The 23075-nt window shown below is 37.1% G+C and overlaps 1 protein-coding gene across 1 annotated transcript; it reads right to left on the bottom strand.

The window, feature by feature from the left end:
- Positions 1–1949: 1949 nt before the first annotated feature.
- On the bottom strand, positions 1950–22729 carry LOC135159731 (trehalase-like). The gene is made up of 10 exons (XM_064115734.1): positions 22288–22729; positions 16798–16914; positions 15333–15634; positions 14246–14424; positions 12720–12901; positions 11182–11425; positions 10013–10253; positions 9499–9698; positions 4092–4259; positions 1950–2811 (listed from the first exon to the last, which is right to left on the bottom strand). Exons 1-9 carry the CDS (start codon positions 22392–22394, stop codon positions 4098–4100), a joined length of 1734 nt encoding a protein of 577 aa, XP_063971804.1. The 5' UTR covers positions 22395–22729; the 3' UTR covers positions 1950–2811; positions 4092–4097.
- Positions 22730–23075: the final 346 nt, after the last annotated feature.

The raw sequence follows: 23075 nt of genomic DNA, 5'->3' as shown, positions 1-23075 counted from the left end.
ATGCTTTATGGAGTTAAGATATATGACTGAACTCCATAAAGTTTACGGAAATTGTTATTATCTGAAAAAGTATTCCCACAAAATTTACTTCTGTCATAAAAGATTTTATTTTATGATTTCACTATTGATGCTATATTTTTTAAAGATATGTATAATTCATTTTTTAATAGATTTATTTCCAATCAACCAAATTTCTACTGAAATAAATTCACACTTTTAATACCTTTCTCTGATCCAAGAGAAATATCAACATTCCCCATTTTCTCTATTGTCTCCACTCAGCCTGATGAAACATCAAATACCTTCTTGTGTGAATCATATCCCGTCTTCGGGTTCTATAGAACCCCACCAGCCGTGAGGTCGTCGAATTCAAACAACTGTCGCCGCAAACTCCCTCGGAAATTCCCAACAATGCACCAGCATTGAATGTTAAAATCATTCCCAAATCAAATTTCGTAATCCAGTTTGCTGGTGCAAGTAGTAAAACCACGACAGTCGTCAGACCTGTGGCCAGATGTTTGTGATGGTTTGTCCGACACGGCCACAAAACTTCATACAGTTCAGCCACAACATGAAATTTCCGAGAGTAGTAAATTGTGTTTTCGCGTTTTCATGAAAGATAAAAAGAAACCCGAGTGCGAAATTGCTTTTACATTAATATCGTGTGTTTTTTTTATTTAGGGCATTAAAAAATGTGCTGCCGAGTGGTCTTTTCGTGCATCATTTACTAGTACATAACACACGTAGGAGGGGAATTTTAATTCACCCTTTCATTATCCAACAGTCTCACCCTTACTTATCTGTAACGCCTCCCTTACCCTCCCCCGCCGCCCACTCACCCATACACTCATACATATCTACGGACACAGTCTAAGAATGTATATCCGGACTTTTCAGATGATAATAGATGGAATAATAAAGAACCGAAGTATAAATGTTAATAATTACAATGGCTCCATTGAGAAACGAACAAACTACGAGGCTTTACGGCTTTCCATTGTCTTCTCCAAGATAACAGTGTTTATTCATCAAAAGGAAGGCAGTCAGTAAATTGAAAATTCACAGAATTATGCATTTCTGTTGTATAAAAGACTGAAGAGGTATTGCACGGAATAATATAGAATGTTTACACAGCACTCGTTGCTGCCCCTCGAAAACAGTGAATAAACTCTCGTATCGAGTTCCATCAAACATGTCCCGTTGTTCAACCCCATTGCCCATCCTCCTGGCATCGTAAAAACTGAAGACCTGACATAACGGATGAATCATAATCTCCAACAGCCGGAAATTATTGCACGAAACACGCTTGTCATACCGCGATATCGGATCCACTACTGGTTTCATTCTATTTGAATTAATTGACAAATTGATGGTACTCATCACTTACATTGCTGTGTATGTGGAAAGTTTGACGTTATGGAATATACCCGATTCGCTCGATTAACGAGTTATTAAATCACTGATAAATTCACTGGATTGGTTTCAGTCGAAAGGTGTCATAAACATTTTAGCATTCATGCGAAGTTGGGAATAACTGTCAGTTCATTGACATGTGTGCATGACTTTTCGGGAATATTTTTATTTTCATTTAAAAGAGAGATACGTGATATTCAGAATATTTTTACTTTGATGGAGGAAATGATTTTGGTTTTGCAAAATTACATTGGCAAGTAAGAATTGTAATTTTGGAGATACTCCCTGGGAAGCTCTGGACTCCGGTCACTGGTTCTCGAGTGCTCTGATATTTGCGATAAAAGTTGTTCGACCATGTTATTCGAATTTCACCAAAAATCAACCGTAGATTGATTACAGACCCTCGAGGCACTATCATTGGCAGATGGATTTTATTGCTTTTTCACGGTACAGTATATTTCCCATTCGGGGAAAACTTCATCACAGGAAGGTGCGTTGTTATCCGCTTGACTTGACGACGTTAAATACAAATTAAATTTCGTTCATGTTGAGGAAAATTTAAAACTTTCCTTTATTTTTATTCAATAATTTATTACAATTTTCGATCAGACTGTGTACATGATAATTTTTTTCATCGATCAACGAATCAGGGAGATATTGGAAATACTGATAACATAAAATATATTAATAATCAATGCTGATAACTCTAACTTATTTAAATGGTGCTATAAACTGTCAAAAACTTCCTAAAATTTAATCGACAGTCCCATTATAATTTCTCGCCATTTTATCCAGATTTAATTTTAAATCGTTCGTCAAATTTTTACAACAGAATTATTCCAACAATAATTCTAATATATTCTGTTTAATATTGAAACCAGCAATGAAAATAAACTGCATGAATAAAATTTCAAATGGGAAAATAGCAATAATAGCCTCTCAATTTATTCTCATATTTCCCAATGAATTTGTTCAATTGTCCTATGAAATGTAAAATCTGTCCATTGAAATTTCCCTAAAATATCACGACTTCATGAAACTTTGGAAAACATTCAACTCGAGATAAAGTGAAACATTCCATTACAAAATTACCATAAAATTTCCCTACAAATAACATGGATCGAACATAGAGTATAGGAAATAATCAACCAAATGGATTGCTCGAAAATTTGCCAAACGTTTTCTTCTTTAGCATTCAGTATAACCCAGCCAGGCTTAACAATTCCAGCGATCAGTTGTCCTCTCTCAAGGGAGGAACAGCTCTAAACCCTGTTAAAGCCGTCCCCATGCTTCTGTGAGTCAAATCCATTTTCTGGATCCCTGGAAAATTGCACATTCTATCCTAAAGACTAGATAGCGAATGAAAGAGGAATAGGTAGATGAACACTCCTGGCATTTCTGAAATCGAATAAAAAACAATTGAATGGATTAATTCAGCGCTGTTAGGGGAGAATAAGTCATTATTCATTTGCTCATTTGCCTGATTGTTTTCACGGAATTTTAGTACACAGTTTTTGCGTGAAGGCTAAGTTCCGCTGAAAGAGCTTATAACGTGATGTCTTCAAGCTCTGGGGAATAATAATTTCCATTTTTATGAAATTAGTTGGGCTTTTCCAGGAAAATGGAAATTATTGGAGTCTATCTCTTTTTTTTGTGAATATTTCTTGGAATCAGCATTTGGTATTCAGTGAAAGGAATATCATTGAAGACCATTATCATAGAGAAGCTATTTCACTGCAGGAGAAATTTATTCCAACGGTATTTTCAATACATCGATTGTACTGACAATTTTAGCACAATACCCCGGATTTATATTTGGACCAGTCAATCGCAGGGCGGATTGTAAATTCGAAAAGGTCGACGGATGGATCGATTTCCAACATTAGATTTTATGTCTTTGGGGTTGATGACTATTGACGTATTCTCATAATTTCCAAATATTTTTGTGGAGCCTTCGAATGAATAAATTCAGAAATAAATGAATGGAACGAAGCGTGTCCGCATTCTTTAATTGTTCGCCTGGGATAAATGATTTTTGTGGAATTTAATAAATCGCCCGATCTGAGTACTTAAAGAACTCGCTCCCTTATTACGAATTAGCTATACCAATCAACATCTGAAATTAGACGAAAATTTAAATTTGAGGAAACAAAAGTGAATGAAGAGTGGAAAAGGGTGAAATGTGAATCGAATAAAATGAATTCGTGAAATTGGTAATAATGAGAAAAATAGTTTGACCTTTAAGAGTGATAATAGGCATCTCCTGATTTTAATGAGAGCATCAATATAACGTGAACAAGCGTCCCATAATTATTTATCAAAACTAGAAACAAGAATTCCCGAACAATGCCAGATCCTCGTCATTATAAAGTTCGAAACTATGAGAAAAAAAAATGGAGGAGTCGTCTATTTACGGCAGTTCAACGATTTCCCCCTCCAACTTGAAATGAATTCTCCGAAGTCAGAATCAGATGTTTGAAATTTGCCCCAACATACTGTTGAAACGTTTCCGAGTGGTGAAGAAAGTAAATTCAAACAGTCGAGAAAAATTATATCAGGGAAGAGAATTATTTCTCTCTAATTATTCCCAGGACATGTTTCACATGCACGTGAGCTCGCGTGCTGACACTCGCATGCTTCTGATGTATCTCATGCCGTTGAATGTATAAAATACTCACGATTGTTTATCTCTCGAAAATGCTACGCCCTTCGTATTTAGTGTCACTGACGGTTAGATCAGGATACATGTCTAAAAATTCGAAAACTACTCCATTCGTAAAGGCAAATCCCGGCTGAACCTTGTATTCACCACCACCTCCATAATGCCCGGGATTCCCCGCGTCATACTGAAACAAAAAAAAATAAAAGGTCATGTTCCACTGAAAGAAGCAAAAACAATTTATAAAAAAACTCAGTGAAAAAAAATGCGAGTGATCGCCTGTCAATATCTTCGGCGCCGACGATGCGATTTTCAGGGATCAGATCTCATTTTATTTTTTATTCTCAACGAAATTTGTTGCAAGTTCCTGTGAGAGCTTCTAACTGGTCATCGCCTGAGGCCTCTAAACAGTTATTTATCTATGCAAAAGTAATTGATACGAGAATAAAAATAAGAAGAGAAATAGGGTTTATGTGTTTCATATAACCAAAAAAAATCAAAAATTTCCCTCTGTCGGTCTAAACTGAACTTTCTGAATGCAAATTTCAGTGTCATGGAGATATCTAATGGTTGGTACGACTACCTCAGCGATTTTCCTCAAAACTTTCCGTCAAGGACCCAGTAAGCCTTAAGTTTCGAGCACTCCAACCGATATTTGATCTCACCCGCGTCACAGACCATCTTCTTCATTTGGAATTTCAAGTTAGTGCTGGTGGCCCTGGCACCAAGTCCTGTGTTATTATTCTGAATAATATCTCGGGTATTATCATATTGCTCAATAGATATCGTGTTCAGTGTTATCACGAGTGTAATATTTCAGAATATAGCCAGGTGTGCTTTATATGTGTTACATTCTCCCGTGAGGAATGCTCTTTTTCTCTCGTCCTCTGGGGGGTATGAGTCTATTGTTCGGGGTAATATGTGGGGGAGTATTGCGCCTCAGTAGCTCTATCGGTCAATCTCCTATTCCCGAGTGGAAACTTCTGAGCTATTAGGATTCCAGTGTGTGTGGTGGCTTAGGTACTCGTCATTGTGTCGGGGCAACCGCTAATGTGGCTTTCAGGCATAAACAGCGGTGATGGGTCCATTATTGGGAAGCCATGGTTGGGAGTGGGAGGCTCTATTCAAGAGAGAGAGAGAGGGAAATATCCTTGAATGAAGGACCTTGTGTGTTTGCAGTAATTGTCGATGTATTCAATTAAAATTACAGATGCAATTTTTTTTTCTTATTACAGTAGACAATTTTCTTGTCACTCACAACGATTTTTTGGATTAATCTTCAATAAAAATATACAGTCTATATAACGTGGACCTCACCTATATTTTTTCAGATTTTCTATGACATCGTAAGCATTACCTGAAATTTTGATTTTGAACGGTTTGTCGTCGGTATTTTTACAATTTCCTCTGATGAATTTTAGTACTAAATATCTCAGTTTCCAAAACTGACAGTGACAGTTTTTCCGTCAAACCATCGTACCTCCACCGCTTTGAAATTTGTCAGTGGTTCGATCACGCGGTTATCCCGCCCCAACCCACTAGCAACCGTCAATATTCCCTAATTGATATGACAGGTCAACCGAGTAAAATGGCGCTCAGAGGAAATAAAACCCCCGAGCGACTGGAATACAATGCCTGACTTTAAGAACTTCAGACGTTTGATGGAGTCAAAGGATAATTCACCCAGGGATTTTCCGATGAATGGGAATTCTCAAAACTATGAAACCATAATCCATTAAATTTCAAGATAATCTCGTCATTAAAACTACTAATTGCTTTGTTGCTCTTCTGAAAATCCCCAAAATAAAATTTCAATTCTTAACAACAATCCCTCTCACGAACTTTAACATTAATCGCCTCAATCCCTAAAGCCAACACTTGTAAAGCTTTGAAATGTATCACTACCTCAATAGTCGGTTTATAGCATGCCAATCCACTTTGAACTGTCAATATCCCCTAATTGATATGAGGGGTCAACCGAGTAAAATAACACCGAGTGGAGTTGAAACCCCCAAACGCCAGAAATACATCGAAAGTCTTTGAGAAGGTCACAAAGGAATTGGATACACCTCTAGGTTTTGCCACCCCAGATTAATTAAGGCATCATTCATCGATGAAACTTTGTTTTCCTACCGTCAACAACTATATTGAGCTCCATGTATACTTGTGTTTCGTGTTGATTCTAGTTTAATTGTCTGGAGTATGTGAACGATGAAATTGTCCGTCGAGTTTATCAGGCTCAACAGTTTTCTATTTTCCCCTGAAATTGCGCTGAAAGTCTTAGTGATGAAGCAATCAATGCGTTGTGCATTTTAAGCAGATTGTCCTGTGAAAAAAAATCCTGAGTAATTTCATGCTCCGTCGCTTCGGTTAATGAAAAACAATTTCTCTCTCTCCCCTCGTTATTATGGAGATAACTCCAGAAAATATTGCATATGCTTTAGTTCAAAGTTTACGACATAAAATTCAGCAAATGGTATTTTTTATCGATCCAGGGAAATTCAAATTCCTCCCGACAAAGTTGATGACAACAAAGCGCGGGAGTTTATTTGTATTCATATGGAAATATGAACTGGGCATTATGCTTTTCAATGCTACACCGCGTGCCGTGTTTTTCCGTTTGTTTTCCAAGCGAGTGCAATTGGATCTGCTGATTTCATATCCTATTGCATCCGGGAATAGCAATTTCTGGTGCACTACAACACCGTCAGAAGATTTGAAATTTTTTCAAATTACCACAGCAAAAATGAGACAAAATTATTGAAAACATCTTGACAAATTTAATTTCATGGAAAGGAATTGTGAGGCGAAATATTCTTCAATGAAAAATACTTTTTGTAGACGATATCTTACGATTAGTTCGGGAAAAAAATGATATTTGTGAATGGATAAATTACGATTCCCCAGACAGTAGAATTTTCCACACCTGTACAGTATTTGGGGAAGGAGAGGGGGAACGATACGAACGACATGGGAACGGATGAAAGTGAAAATTTACTGTACAGTGTCAGGGAAAAAAATGCGTCTCTGTTGTAAAAAAAGTTCTAATCATTGAGTAACTTGATTTTTTTTCCGCCTTTCCCCCAACTTTTCCCTTCGTGAGTGTATCCCTCAAGCAATTATTATGAAAAAAATTGGAGTAGGATGTTGAGTCCCGTGAGGATGTTTGGCAAATTGATGGGACTATTGGAGTTCTTTGTGATATAGAATGCCGAGCGTGTGAAAGGAAGAAGAGCAAGAATACAATTTTGAGATTGCGTGACGTAAGGGGCGAAGACGGACGATCTCGAGGGCTTGAAAAAGGCCGAAATGAATGAAGAGAGAAAGAGTAAAATTAGATGGAATGTAACCGAAGGATAGAAGTATGGAGAAAAATTTCAACGACTGAGAGTGTTTTGAATTAATTAAATCCTTCTAACTGTTACCGGAGTATTAATTTTTTGCTTAAAAAAAATTCCGAATCCAATCGAAACGATAACTCAAAGAGTTATAGCCCTCACTAATGAGATCTATTTAAAATTCCATTTTTATGCTGATTGAATAGCTGAGCGACCGACAAACGGTGGCTCTACTGGATCGTTCATTGAAATTTCTCGCATCCAAAATGGAAATAAGTAGCAGAGCTTTTGAGTCTTGGTAATCAGTGTACGAATTCCGAACGCAATCAAACTCTCAATGTGATATCATCTACGAGGAATCCCCTCTCGACACCTCTCGAGTGCTGATCTCCCATGATATCCCAACTTTTACAGGGCAAAAACGAGAATTCCGAAATCTGTGATAGGGAAATAAAATTTTACAACATCCTTTGCCGATGCCCTACTCATACAATATTGATGTGAAAGGCTTCGACACAGGATGAGAAAAACAGGACATCAATCACCTCCCATTATCCATCCCTCGTACTTCCGTTTGATTGGGATCGCCAATCCCCCGTTTTCGCCCCATTTTTTCCAGCTGCAAGGGTCATTGAGAACAGATCACATGACCCTTTCTTCTCGGGAAATAAATGTCATCCCCCCTCTCCCCGAGGTACCAAAAAATTATCGGCGAAAAAATGATTGTTTTCTTTTCCCCCTCGTAAATCATTTCGAAACGATGAAAGAAGGATTTGGACGCACTGGAGCCGCAATATCCGCAATTCATGTCTTAATATCTCCGTTTTACGCGCCAACTGACGATAATTTATCCATTAATCAACCAAATATTCAATTAAACCATTGATTTTTTCTAATTATTTTCACAGACACTAATAAACCGATAAAAGAAAAAAAATGAAAATAAAACTAAAACAAACTGCTGATCACGCAATTCAATTATTCTCCAATTATCAAAAAACAATAGTTCAATGTTATATAAATAAAACATTGATTTTTCCCCCAAACTCCTCCACTTGTGCATATCTACCAACACTTCTTGCCCTTCATGCATAATTTATCTAGGAAAAAACTTCATCTTGATATCGAAGCTTCTTCCTGTCATCAATATCGTATCAGACCCGCGAAAGTCTCGCTCAACTTGAATTTCGCAGGCCATTTTCTACACACACGGCCGGAGTACACGGTTTCACAGAAGATAAATAATCGCGGAATTATCCGGCTCGAGGAAATAAGATTTGCAGACAGCAGAGATTAACATAAATTGCTACTTAAATACGCCCTGAACCCGCAGGTTACTTTTTACATGAAGTCATTTGAATAATTGGACTCCGTTGACTTTAAGTGAAATGAATTGCCATTTGAGAGGTCAATTATCACAGAACTAAAATTATGAATTCATGGTAAAAGAAAAAAAATGCATGAATAAAGTGAGTTCATTGGTCACGGTAATGGTTTTTCATAATTCTTAAATGTGAATAAATTTTTTTTATGACCTGGAGAACAATTTTTAAACCAGAATAGAAAACTTTTTATTTGACGCAGCAAAAAAAGACTCCGAGAGGGAAATTATTCTTTCCCATTCCACATGAAAGTGCTCGAAATACATTTGGGAACATTTTTCGTTAAAACAACACAGGCGGTGTTGCCCTGTGAAGGTAACCGAAGTCATCGAATCGCGGAGGGTGACCACACCAGGGGAGTTCAAAGAAAAATATTATCACAGTGAATGGAAAAAATCCAAGGGGTGGATTTTAGGCCCTTCCAATGTATAATTTTTTTGGTTGGGCCTTTTTACATTTTTCTAACGCTAATGATAATGATTCATCAGCAACGAATTTACCGCTAAAAACCAGAGAAACGATGAGGAACTCTTTCTTCCTCGAAAGCATCTAAAAAAGGATTCTACCGTACTTCTGACAACTGAATAGACTACCTCCGCAGAGGAGATATTCCATCCAAAAGTCCATTAAATTCTCGACAAACCCATGCACAAAAACCTAATAAAGAACCCGGCCTTAACTAATGGAGGACTAATAAAGAACTCACCTTCTCAAACATCACCCCGTACTCCTCGAAGCCGAGGTAATTTGCCCTGAGCCACCTTGACGCAAGCTCCTTAGCAGCTTCGAGTGCTGGTTCAGCATTCGTATTGTAGAGCCCTTGAACGATAAACGATTGGAGAGGGGCCCAGGCGTTGGGTGCGTCCCACTGTTCATTCGTAATACTCAGTGAACTTGGTGTTCCACCTGTATCGATCAAAAAGTGTCAAGTGTCATGAGAATTTACAGCTCACACGATTCAACAAGACATTTTCACAATTCTTATTCACTTTTCCATTTGAAAAATCACTTGTTAAAATATTACAGGCATTTTTCACATCATCACGTGGGAGGAGAGAATGGAATTGCAGATATGATGGAATGATTTCTCCATTTTATTCTTTGGAATGGAGAATCGATGATTATATTTCACGATTTATTAGGAGTTAACTTCTGAGCCACATATTTGCATCACAAAATTCCAAGTTCAATAAAAAATCTCATAATAAATATTCTCTTACCCATGAAATCACCGATTCCCTCAGCCTTCAGATATTCAACAGTTCTTTTCGCATAAATGTCTGACTTCGAACTGTCAAAACTTTTTGTATAAAGTGGCGTCAAATTGCTCGGATAGAAAAACCTTCTCGGTCGTCTGTTCTTAAGATCATAATCCAGCCATATACCGGCCTCTTCGTTCCACAACACCTCGTCAATTCCCAGTTGATAAGTCCGCGCAATATCCAGCCACTTCTTGGCTTTCTGCGATACAGAAAAAATAGGAGTATAAAGCTTCATCCATAAAAAGATAAAGCCAGTGTGCGTTAGGTTGAAAGAAAATACAATTGGCGGGAATGGGTGATACTGCAGGGGTTCGTTAGCCCATAGCCCCCGGGTTTACACTGAAATTTCCTCAACTGCGCTGACTAGAAATAAGGGATGGTTTTTTTTTTATGAATACTTATTCGCGATTCATCATGTCTTTTCTTGAATGAGAGATGACAAATATCCTGTTCTCCAAGTACATTTGCAAACCCCTTCCAGACAGTCTAATCATGATGATGAATGTGAGTGAAGGTGTGTCTGAAGTGGAGTGTTCATTGCTCACCCAAGCGAAGGTGAATTAGTCCAACATTTTTCTTGAAATATCTCACTCTCACAGGACAATTATTCTTTTTAATTTTTATTTCACACGTGTGATCACCCCTGCGGCGAGAATTCATAGGGCACTCTTTTGTCAAGTGACACACAAGTTTTTTTTTTTGTCATTAACGCTTGTGCTGAATGTTCTATTGAAATTCTGCTCGACCACACTTTGTACTGAAAATTATGCTATTATCCCTTTATTATCTCTCAATATTTTTCGAGTCAAAATGACTCATTGCTTTTGTTGAATATTTTTTGCAATGAACTCATACGCGTCCGTTAGGTTTCCATTTATATTATAATGAGAATAAATAAAACAGCGAGGAAAAATTGAAAGTGTAATTTTTCATAAAACTTCAATGAGACGAAGTATTTTCAACAAATTCCTGTGTTCGTACACTCCGGTTATTATGTTGTTTACGTGATGGCTTCGATCGGGACACGCGATAAGAAATGTGAGAGAAAATAATGTGTGAAATTTCTGCACGAGGCACCAGTGCATAGGCTCCTGGGAACTCATGAAAAAAACATTGACGATTCATACCACTTCATTCCCCAGGAGTTTATTGAATTGTGCAAGTAAACGTGCATTTCGCTCGAGAAGAGCGTTGAGATCGACTGGTATAACGTTTCTCGTGGATGTGTCACTGAGATTTCCAGTCTTGTTTCCACTAGTTACGAACCACCTGGAGCTGAAATCCCAGCCACTTTCAGCGCCTGCTTTGAGATCCTCGAGGAATTCTTTTCTCTTATTTTCTGGGAAGAGGTTTCCTAAGTGGTAATCCTCTCTGTAAAAAAATCCACATTGTGTTTGTTGAATGACCCAGATAAACTAATATTTTAAATCAAGATTCTCAACACATCCCTCTTTCACGATTTTTTACGTTCAAATTTAGATAATCTTTATTATCTGGGATGAAAAGAGATTTTATAAGTCTAAATGTTAGTCCGTGAGGTCGATTCAATCAATTGTAATTAATATTCCAGTGAAAATGCCATGAGAATTTATTCTAAACAGAGGAGCTTCAGCTGGAGGCAGTGAAAAAATAGATAAATAGTCAGACGATAACAGAAATAATTTCATAAATTCGTTCGAAGATCACAAGATCCAGTCGATGTGATCAGAGTCTGACTTGTTATTTGCTTATATCCCCAGATAATTCCAGCTCACTGAGGGTGATTCTAGCATTAAAAAAATTTCATCCAAAAAACAACTACGATGAGCAAAATCTACGAGGGGATTATGTGAGCATCAGTCGGTTGAAAATTTTTCACGAATAAAAAAATAATCACGGTAAAGGATTAAAATAATCTCCTTTTTCACTAATTTTTCATCCAGAAATGCCCAGTGGAGCAGATGTCGGTCACACTAATGCTCCTTTACATATTCATTGAAAACTCTCATTTGTAACTCTCTCCTTTATCCCAGAGCACCAGACAGATAGTCTTATGTACCTCAAAAAATCGAATTCAATGCAAATCCTTTCACTCCATTGAAAGTTACATAAAAACCATCATTTTTATTGCATCATGTAAATATTGAGACGACATCCAGTATTTTTTATTCTGAATGGGTTTTGTTCAAGTTCCTGTCAATGGATTTGAAAATGGCAAAAGAACACAATGAGGACAGTACGATAAATTCACCGATTGAAAAATAATGCAAAGTGAAAAAAAAATCCGAGTAATATGGGAATGTTCACCGACTTCGAATGAAATGGATGCAATCGTTTTTTTCAACGTAGGCCACGTTGAGCTCAACGAATCACCATTTGTGAAGATCCATCTCATCAATTAATCGTTATGACTAAAAAATGTTCAGAATGGTTTGAACGATCCATCAAAGGATTAGTTCACAATGTTTTCACTCGGGTTCGATGGAAATTCGCTAAAATTTCGAGTTTCTTAACAAAATAAAAATTCCCTTAGTACGCTAATTGTTAAAAACTCAATCAGCACAATTGCCCACTTATTTTCTCGGTTAGTTACACTTCCCCAAACGAGGATTACGGATAAAAAAAAAACAATATTCTCCGGTTGCCCAGGAACCCTCAATTCCCGAAACGAACGGAATTGACTCACCGATAGCTCTCCGGACGTGGACCCTCACTACTGACGATGTACCGTGCCATCCTATACGTCCGCCCATTTCTCGCCACATCCACTGTCTTCTGCTCGTGGAAATAATTAAACTCTTCTTCGAGTGTCAACAAATTGTCAGCAAGAAAGTCGATATCACCAGTTGCCTCAAGATACTTCTCAACCTAAATGACAAGAATGAAGTAAAGACTGGATGAGAATAATTCTATAAACTTTCATAACCCGACTCGAGTCATATTTCCCGAACAGAGAAGCTCAACATCATATCAAATTTACTCCACCTCATTTCGATTGACGGAAGGGAGTAAATTCAATACACCAGTACATCCCATTCCCCCCCCCCTCCCCCCGTATATTCTATCCACCGTGTGGAAACATCCTTGACACGATGCTCACATTTTGTAGTGTAAACCACGTAGAGAGTAACATGCAGATCCCGCACATGTCGCACAGGTCGATACTGCCATTCTCCCACCGAATGTTCACCCCTACGAATTAGGGATCAACACCGTCAACACCAGATTCGTGTTTATTTACATGCAACCCCTTCGCAAACCCCCCAAGACACCGACTTAAGGGGGAAATTGTACGGTCACGCGATTAACGACAACTCCCTTGCGAATTCAGTAGGATGACCTTAAGGGAAAAGGGGGAGGAATATGATTTATAAATGCAAATACATTCTATGCATTTATTCATTTACCCTATTAAAATGAGCCCATTTTCGCTAGACGTCGAATAAATTATTCTCTTCAGAATGTTCTTGAGAAGGATCTATCGAATGTAGTCTATGAACTTGAGCTGATTTGCATGGATCAGCGAGATTTTCTCTGTTTTCTCTCGACATTCTAAATTATTCAATCTTAAATTAAATTTTGATGGGCAACGGAATGACAGTGAGACTTTGCAGTACCTTAAATTAAAATTCTTAAAAATCTTAACTGCCTCTGAACAAAAAGGAAACGTTCAGAGCTTTTTCAGGAGCAAAAAAGTGCTCGCACAACTTGTATTACCATAATTGTATTGCGAAAAGAGAAGACTGAGACTTAACCCCTGAATATGAATCGGTTTCGTTGATTTAAGAGTGTAATATATCCCCAATTCGCGAATATTCATGTCCCAATGGAGGAAAAAAACCGCCATTACAGTACGAAAAAAAGGGTCCAGATAAAAAAAAAGAAAAATCGAGAATTATGCGAGTTTTAGGTGTTTTCAACGGTATTAAGTTGCAGTGCGATGGCCCCTACTCCCTCCCCAGGGGAGACAGAGTCAACGGACTGCTGCCCGGAGACTCGTAAATACACTCTATAACCAACTCCTTCCCCATAAGTGTAATACGGCTGCGGGGGCTCATATGCACACTCCCAACAACAATGAGTTTCTGCGTTATGCCCAGGACAACTGAGTTTCCCGGGTCGCATTGAACTTAGTGTTGTTATTTGACGACAACAGGGGCACAGTTGTAAGCCTGTTTGCCAAGTGCTCGATTAAATTGCAGATGTACCTACCATGGGAATTAACAGCGGTGGGTGACTCCTCATCAAATAGTAAATACGACCTCCATTCGGTACGAATCCAAATCTTTGCACGATGGAGAGGAAATTTAATAGCATTCCTTTCACCGTATCCTTCATTCCACATAGTAAGAGTCCTTCCACGGCCCAGTAGCTGTCCCAGTAGTAAAACTCTGGGGAGGATGTTGATTGCGTTTATTGAATGGGTAATTAAAATCAAATATGCTGTTCTTAATTGATCTGGATTCTTGATCCTTTAAACTCCAAAAGGTTAAGGAACAGAAAGACCTGAAGTCTCGCAGTCTTGTAATGAATAAAAACTCATTATATTTAATTTTATAATTTTTCTGAGTATTAGGGAGTTCAAAATATATTTGTAAAGATAAATTTATATCTAGAAATGTTGCAAAACTCGAAAGTTTTGCAATTTCCAAGACTGGATGTTTGTAAAGTCGTTTGGTAATCGTGTTGTCTTGGCTATTCGGGGAAAATTACCGCGGCGGTCGGTAAAATTTGTCGACTGCTTAGTAAAAGTTATCTACTCGTTTGAGAAGAATGACCCGACTGTTAAAACAAATGAAGACAGTTAAAACAGATTTTAGTGAGCAGTACGGTAATTTTCCGTGAATAGCTACCACAAAATACGAGTTTTAGGGGATTGGATAGTTTCTAGGGAATTTTTCTCTCCGCGAAGCGAGTTTGATCGACCCATGAATATTTAAGATCAATTTGCACAGTGATTTTTGTTGATTTCCATGGAAGGACTAAGCAGAAATTCATCAGTTTAATTAACTGTTAATTGCCTCCAAGAGTTCCTTACATTTAGTGACCTGAAAATGTAGTTTGAGTATCGATTTGTTTTTCAATTCCACTTGATATTTCAATGTTTCTATAAATGAGAGTATTTGCAAATATTTTTCAATGGAACAACAAGAATATTGTGAACATTTTGAACCCCTTATTTCAAATAATTAGAAATTCACGGAGAGGGTTTCAATGGACGGTTATCCCCAGCGGTGGTACCTGATTGACAGGAAAATTGGTTTTTCCTTTGAAATTGAACGATGAAATCCCAACTCACCTTGAAATCGACCACCGGGAACGATATACCCATACTCAACCGGAATGAAGCTGTGTCTCTCCGGATACTGAAGCACCCTATTTGACATTTGTCTCGATAAATTCTTCCAGATGCCGTTCAACTGATATATCCAGTTGCGAAACTTCAAATCCTGGATTCGACTTAGTATCGGTGGATTTGCCTGCCAGTCGGGTGGATTCCAGGGTAATGCCTCATCGATGTTGTCAAAGTTGTTGGATACAAATTGAGCCACTTGAGCTCGGCTCGGCTTTCTTCCCGTTGCCTGCATCATTTTTTCGAAACTGGGAGAAGAAACATTATCAAGATGACATGACTAACGTCAGTGCTCATTCAATTCATCAAGTGCCTGATGAAAAATACTAGGCTCACCACAGGAATGACATTTTTAATCACGCAATTTTTGCGGTAGGGGAGATAAACTCGGGGGATTTTAACATCGACAGGGACCACCGAGGCGAAAATTCCATTCCACGGTTATTTTCATTTCGGGTTTACTCGGGGGAAATGGAAACTCCTGTGTATGATTTAGGAATGAGGTTCTATCGTGACCAAGGACATCCATGGGCGTGACTAATAGAATGTAGTCTGAATAAATTTGAATCGGAGAAGTCTGAGGATGATATCACATTGAATGTATATAATATTTCTATGGGGTTACCCGGGGTGAAATAGATCCCATTGGGTTTAATGAAATGGTACAATTATGGGGGATAAATGAAACGTAAAAGAATCAAAATATAACTGTCAATATTGAGAGAAAATCAGTGGTAATTAGACTGAATAATATTATAGTCCGATTACTCTGTCAAAATGTGAGCTTTCATTTTCAATGTGTTATTTTACTGAGGCGTATTCTCGATGAGATATTTTTCTTATTAGAATTCTGGAGAAAGAACATACTAAATTCGTTACTCCTTTAGATTGAGTCATGAAAAAATAATACAGAAAGTTTGTTTGATGTTGAAAGCTGAATTGAAATGGACGGATAATAAAATCAATCTCTTAAGTAAATTCCTAGGTATTCAATAAAGTTTTTTTATCAAATTGCTGTATCCATAGATAAATCCTGTGTAGCCAGGGACAGCCAGGGGTGTGTTTAATAAAATATATTCTGAATAAATTTGGATGGGAAAAAAGTTGGAGGATAGGATCATCTTGAATACATTTATGAGATTATTTAGACTGGAAATATTTGACTCGATTGAATGGAATGATACAATTATGAATGGAAAAGGGAGACAAGTTGTAAAAATCGGTATTGAGATCTAAGGAAAAAAATGAAATCGTGATACCAAATAATCTGAAATTCGTCGTTGACTTTTTCTTTCGAATTTTTCAATGAACCCATAAATCATCATATCGACTCCGTCATAATGTTAGTGAGAATGATTGATTACAGGCGAACTTCAATAATTGCTATCTACTATTCTACTTTTATACTCACTTTGCTAAGGTCACAGCAGGATCATGGATCTGATAAAGATCGACGAATGTTTTACTGTCGTTGAATATCCCCGCCAATTGTACGGTCTTCAGCAATTCTCCCTGGCAATAAATTTCGCTGAAAACGAAATACAAGCATTATACCATCAATCATGATTGCATTAATTTTCAGATGATGAATGAAGAGAATTAACTCCTGGACGGGAATAATCAGCACGCACATCTGCGACAAATTTGAGAAATTGTGATATTTGTAGTCACGTTATGTTTTGCATCGATTGTAGTAACACAAAATGAAAAATAGCACGATTTAATAAAATCGCGAGTAATTGGGTCAATAAGATTTAACTTGATAACTTAATTAGCTTAAAATAAAAAGATTTAATTATTTTCTTTAAAGAAATCAATTCATAAGGTCCAATAAAATGATTTCTTCAGTGAAGAGGTGTTGAATGATCACATTCACTTCATCAAATGATGAGATGGACTCTTAAGAACATGAATTTAAATCGTAAAATCTTGGTGAAGGAAATCATTCGGTAAAAAATACCGGGATTTTAACCACACAAGATGCACTGATACAGGAATATTCCACATCCGCTAAATTATCTAACACTAGACCTATTTTTATTGCATCAACGGGCGCCATCCCCCAGAAATTATCGGAGTAAACATCCCTGAATTCCCATTGTGTCCCCATTCATTCTTATTCCAATCCCTCCCCTTTATTTGTTGCGAAAACATCGTCGAGATTAATGAGGTCTCGTTCATTCACTGTGTAAACTGATTATCCGTAAATCAACGAGTCATTTAATTGTTCAACATTGAACCAGTTCTTCATGATTGTGTCAACCTCATTGTATGATATTGATTAGTTAACCTTGGGAAAGTGGGATAAAATGTAACTGATGGAGAATTGATGTCACTGGTGAACTTTATCGGTGACGGAATGCATTCATTGATAATTTTTGATGCACTGTGATGCAACGACAAATTGCTAATTTACACAATTTTTTCTCAAATCGATTTCCTAATTATAAATTTATCTGCAAACATCTGAACTACATTCATTGAATTTACCAAATTTTTTCAATACAGAACAGTTGGTTTTTCTCCCGCAATTTTAATTGACTGGAAACGTGAAACATAAAGACTCTAGTGGCATTCCAAAAAATAATTGGGGATTCATTTCATTGGTCAACATTGAACCAGTTTTGCGTGATTGTGTCAATGTGATTGCACGATATTGATTAGTTAACCTTGGGGAGACTGGGACAAAATGTAACTGATGGAAGATCGATAACACGGGTGAACTTTATCGGTGATGGCATATTTTTTTTTTTATTTGCGATGGAATGTGTAGATAAAAAATTGCTTGTTTCAGGGTAAAAGCCCCAATTTTATAAACTACATTTTTCTCATAAGTATTAATTATCCCAAAATATGTCAGAAATTATCAGGGAAAAATGGGCATAAATTCATGATAAAATACTAAATTTATGCAAAAATAGTGAACCCATAAAATCAATAGTTTTAATATTTTTCTACGAACATAATATTCTCAACTTTCTTCAAATTGCAAAAAAAATCGGAGACTGATAAGCAAGTGTTAACTGTGAAATCAATCAGTAATAGAGTTTCCGAGTGGCGAATCATTCTGTCATTGGACACGTGCGAATGCAATCGCCCACAGCAGTGCAATTTTTTACCGCGGAATTACCCCCATCGATGCATTCCACTTAAGCTCCGATGAGCCTGAAAAGTGCATCCCACTGCCAAAGAGTCTATCGCAATGATACTGTCAAACACCAATGCACAATAATCGTATCCAGTTGCGGCACATGAGGGTGGAGATTCCCCTGAGGATCAATGAGACACAGAGGATCAACATTTGCGAGCCACTGAATTACTCATGCCCCGATGCGACACGGTAACTCCATACACCTGCACTCGAGATATTTCCTGAAATACGTCGATTCTGTACGTGTTTACATACGTCTGCTCTTCCAGAACGGTCACGTATACATCGCTTTTGGAATTGGAAATTCATCAAAACATCTGAATTTACATTTTGGATGAGGAGAGGACGGGAATTAATGCCGGAGGATATTAAAAATCCTCCTGATGGACGTGAGGGGTAATTTCCCACGAGTGCCATTACTTTAAATTCAATTTTATTCGCGTTTGCGTGGGGAAATATCTCATTGAATATGGAAAATTTTAATTTCAAGAGAAGAGAAAAAATAGAAAGGAAAACATTTTTTTTGCCGTAGAACAGGACATTGATTTCTATAAATCTGTTGAGTACGATTGGTGTCATTAAACATTGACTGGACTCACTAGTGATCCTAAAAAGCAAAAAATCTTCACCGTTTGAAATTTTTGAGAAAAGACAGCTCTTTTCAAATGATCAAATTCATTGTGTCAATCACTTGATCGAAAAAATGTTGAAACTCATTAAATATCGCAATCGCAAAATCCTGTCAATTTTCCGGACAATCTGTCACGCTTTCATGAAAATAAAAATTTTTTTACCCTCGAAATGATTTCGATTTAACACCGATAAGAATGAGAATGGAATCAATCATTTTTTAGGCTGAAATATTTGTCCATTCAATTCAGAGATTTTTCGTGACGATGGAAAAAGGTTTGGCGAGGACAACCACCTGGGGCATTCGACACATCTGTGCAAATATTTTTCTCATCTCCCCAGAATGTTCGATTTTTCATGGAACATGTGACACCACGAGACACTCGTATCGACGTGGCCTGATAAAATAAAGATATCTCGGAGAATTTGGAAACAAAAGTGTATCAGAATTCCCAATTGGAATGGTGTATCTCACTGCTATAAACATTTCCGTTTTCATTCTTTTTGACGTGGCATACGAATTACGTGAAATTGTACAGAAGGAGAAAAATGAGAGAAACTTTTCTTTCATTAGGACATGACAACTATTTCCTGGAGATATTTTTATTCATTTTTTCTTCTTGCGACAGAAATTTTGATCGAATGCATGTCCAAGTGATGAATGAATCAGCTAAACAAATATTCATTTTTATGTTTCGTTGATTATGAGGGATTTTATTATTCCATATCCCAGACTGACATTGTGATGTTCAGATTCTGCGCTCCGTTCATGATATAAATTCTCATTCTATCTGCGTTCTATTCTGGTAAATTCTTCTTTATTTTGCTTCACTAGCCTTGAACTCATTGTTACAAATTTGTGATTGAAGAGCCGTGTTGGTATAAATCACCGAGAATTACGTAACCAGTGTAATTTAATATTACAATTAGTGCGGTAAATAAAATACGTATAATGGGGTTGAATTCAAATGAAATTTTACTAACACTTTCGATAATAAATCATTCTCCATTAGATAAAAAATTAACGCAATATTGAGCAGTAAGGTACTTCCACTCTGATAATTTTTCATGGAAGACAGAATAAATTTCGCAGTCCTGACATAAATTAACGTCACCTTCAGCAAATTTTCCGGGGCCAACGGTTAAAAATTCACCAGTCGTTTTGCAGGTTTTCATCGATATGAGATGGCAAAGTAATGAAAATCCAATATGCTCTATGACTCCTTAACTTGTTCTTCAACGTTTAGGTACGTCATGCTTGATTGGTTTCTACTCAAAAAATAGAAAACCCATAAAACTTGCAACTACATGCAAAACTGCCTGAGAAAAATTCCTCTGAACACAAATTTAATCTTTCTGTCGTAAAATTCCCAATCAAATGCCCATCAAATTCCAATTTTGTTGTCTAACACTTCTCAACTTGGTTCTCCGTCTATTTTGAGTATCTTCGGTTATCCCCGAGGAAGTTGTTTCACATCGCATTCGATAATGGCCAGTACGACACCCGCGTGACCTACTGATAATAAAAAAAAATTCGCGTGCAGATGTAGCACTCGAACAAAACCTTCAAACCCTGAGTATGGAATTGTCCCAATCAGTTTTAATGGTTCCCCAATAACTTAATAATAGCCGAAGGACTGTGAACCCATATTGTCTGATTACCTCAATAGGCCACAACGAAGAAGATGATTTGAATTAAAATGTCAAAGTTCAAGTCTTGTCGAAAATTTTCCTTCTCTGATGCGCAGGGTAAATAGAATCGTTTTCAACGGTCAATAACACTCGAATCGCTGAGTAAAATTTCTGAATCGTGTTTTTATTAAAAAAATTGATTCCTCAAATCCTTCCCTTCCTTCCGGAAATGTAAGCCATCGAAAATTATTTCATGACATTATTTTCTGCTTAATCAGACCGTATTAATTCTCATTAATTGAGGCATTAAAAAGTTGGAAATTAGAGAACTAAACTGGACAGCTGAAGTTCATTTGAATAAAACCATTGGCCTTTCCGAGATAAAAGAAAGTTGAAAATTAAATCCTCGGCATTATGACATCGCTAATATTAAACTTGCTGTGAATAAAATTATCATTAACAAAATCTCGTAATTATGATAAGCGAAAAGTTTAACCCACTAGTCAAGGTTATCAGATCTCTATTAGCCAGAGTATGAAATGAATAAAGTTTGTGTGTAATTCAAGATATTTAAACACGAGTTTATCAAGCGATGTGGGAAACTTTGATTATAAGGGGCTCGAAAACTTTCCACAGTCGCAGTTCAATTACCACTTGCTTTGTGTCAATTCTAACGAGATTTGATCAGCGGAATTGGAGGGCCTCTGATACTCGATCATCCAGACTGTAATCTATGACCAGAAATTTCATAACAAATGCGCTTCTGGATACTCCGTTATCATGAGTTCTATGCTCTCCATGAATATCTTATCGTGAAATGCGAAACCGGAACTGCATTCGCGTCGGGTTTTGATTGTGACAATCGCTGAATTCAAGTGAATTTTTATATTTTTCTGGGATGTGATGTGATGAGTGAGTTTGTAAGTGAATATGTACAATCCCTGGTGAATTATCCCTTGACATTTACAACAAATTCATTAATCTATTTTATGTATCCGTTGACATATGTTCCATCATCGAATTTTTCACTTTTATTGGGCGGGAATTAAAATTCGCACTATTCACTAGTTATTTGATTTTATTTATTAACGATCTTTTACTTTTATAATAATATCTTTTAATCCTTTATTTTATAACGGTCCCTTTCAGTGGATAGATAATTAAAATAATTAAAATTATTTGTGTAATGGAAGATGAATTGTTTCGCCAAGAGAAATATTTTTCAACTCTAATGAACCTCTCCTCGATCAAAACAAAAAATATTTAGGCAGCGCCAGGGATGAACTCATCATCATATAATAATTCTCTATTTACGTGAGGAAATACCGTCAACAAATACTTTCCACTCGTCAGAAAAAGCGTTAATCAAATAATAAAATTACAATGGACATTACAATGTCCAATTTTTCCTATTTCATCGACGATCAAATTAATTACAAAATACACTCGAATTAATACTTTCACTTGTTACAGATCAAGTCTTCTCACCTGTCACAAAGATCCCTTTGAATATTCGTCTCTCCGTACTTCGTGACGATGCTGGCACCGTGCACACCACTCAACACCAATATAAATAAAAGCACGCGCATTGCCATGTTGTTCCGAACTGTTTGCACTCCCGAAAAGCTTTGACAATTTCAACGTCAAAACGGAAATAGCAGAGAATTTCAGGTCCCCTTGACTGCCGGCAATGCCCTCGCCTTCAAATCCCCCCTTATATATTCCCGTAATAAAAATCGCAATTTCGGGGAACGAATTTTATGGCGGACGCGTGGATATTGATGTGTACGATCACGTACAATTTTTCTACGAAATCGGACAAAGGAAAAAATGATTGAAATTTAAAAATTAAGAGCGATAGGACACGATTGGTCAGGGGCATATGATCTGGACTACTCAAGGCGAGTGAAGTGTCAATCCCACTGTCGCTGTCAGTTATATACTACCGGGGCTGATAATTTCTTCTTGCATCAACCGCTGAATGGGCTCGTCGGGGTGATGAATTCATCCTATTGGCTAATGATAACATGGACACTCAGTGGTGTTAGCACTGAGCACGTACAATCATTATTTGCGATTTTTCAGAGAGGAGGGTAGAATCGTCATTTTTTGTTATTTCCACGTACAACGAGCGCGCCCGTTTTATTTTTTTTCTAGTCGTGATAAGGGTGCATACCCAGGAAATTAGTCGTTGACAGTAATTCCCTGAATTTGATAAATCGACTGATATCGCACTTTAACGCAGAATAATTCCGCTTTTCCTAGGTGAGAGAAAA

The sequence above is a fragment of the Diachasmimorpha longicaudata genome, chromosome 2 (genome assembly GCF_034640455.1).
Source record: "Diachasmimorpha longicaudata isolate KC_UGA_2023 chromosome 2, iyDiaLong2, whole genome shotgun sequence".
NCBI classification, from domain to species: domain Eukaryota; kingdom Metazoa; phylum Arthropoda; class Insecta; order Hymenoptera; family Braconidae; genus Diachasmimorpha; species Diachasmimorpha longicaudata.
This window is presented reverse-complemented; position numbering and strand designations above follow the sequence as displayed.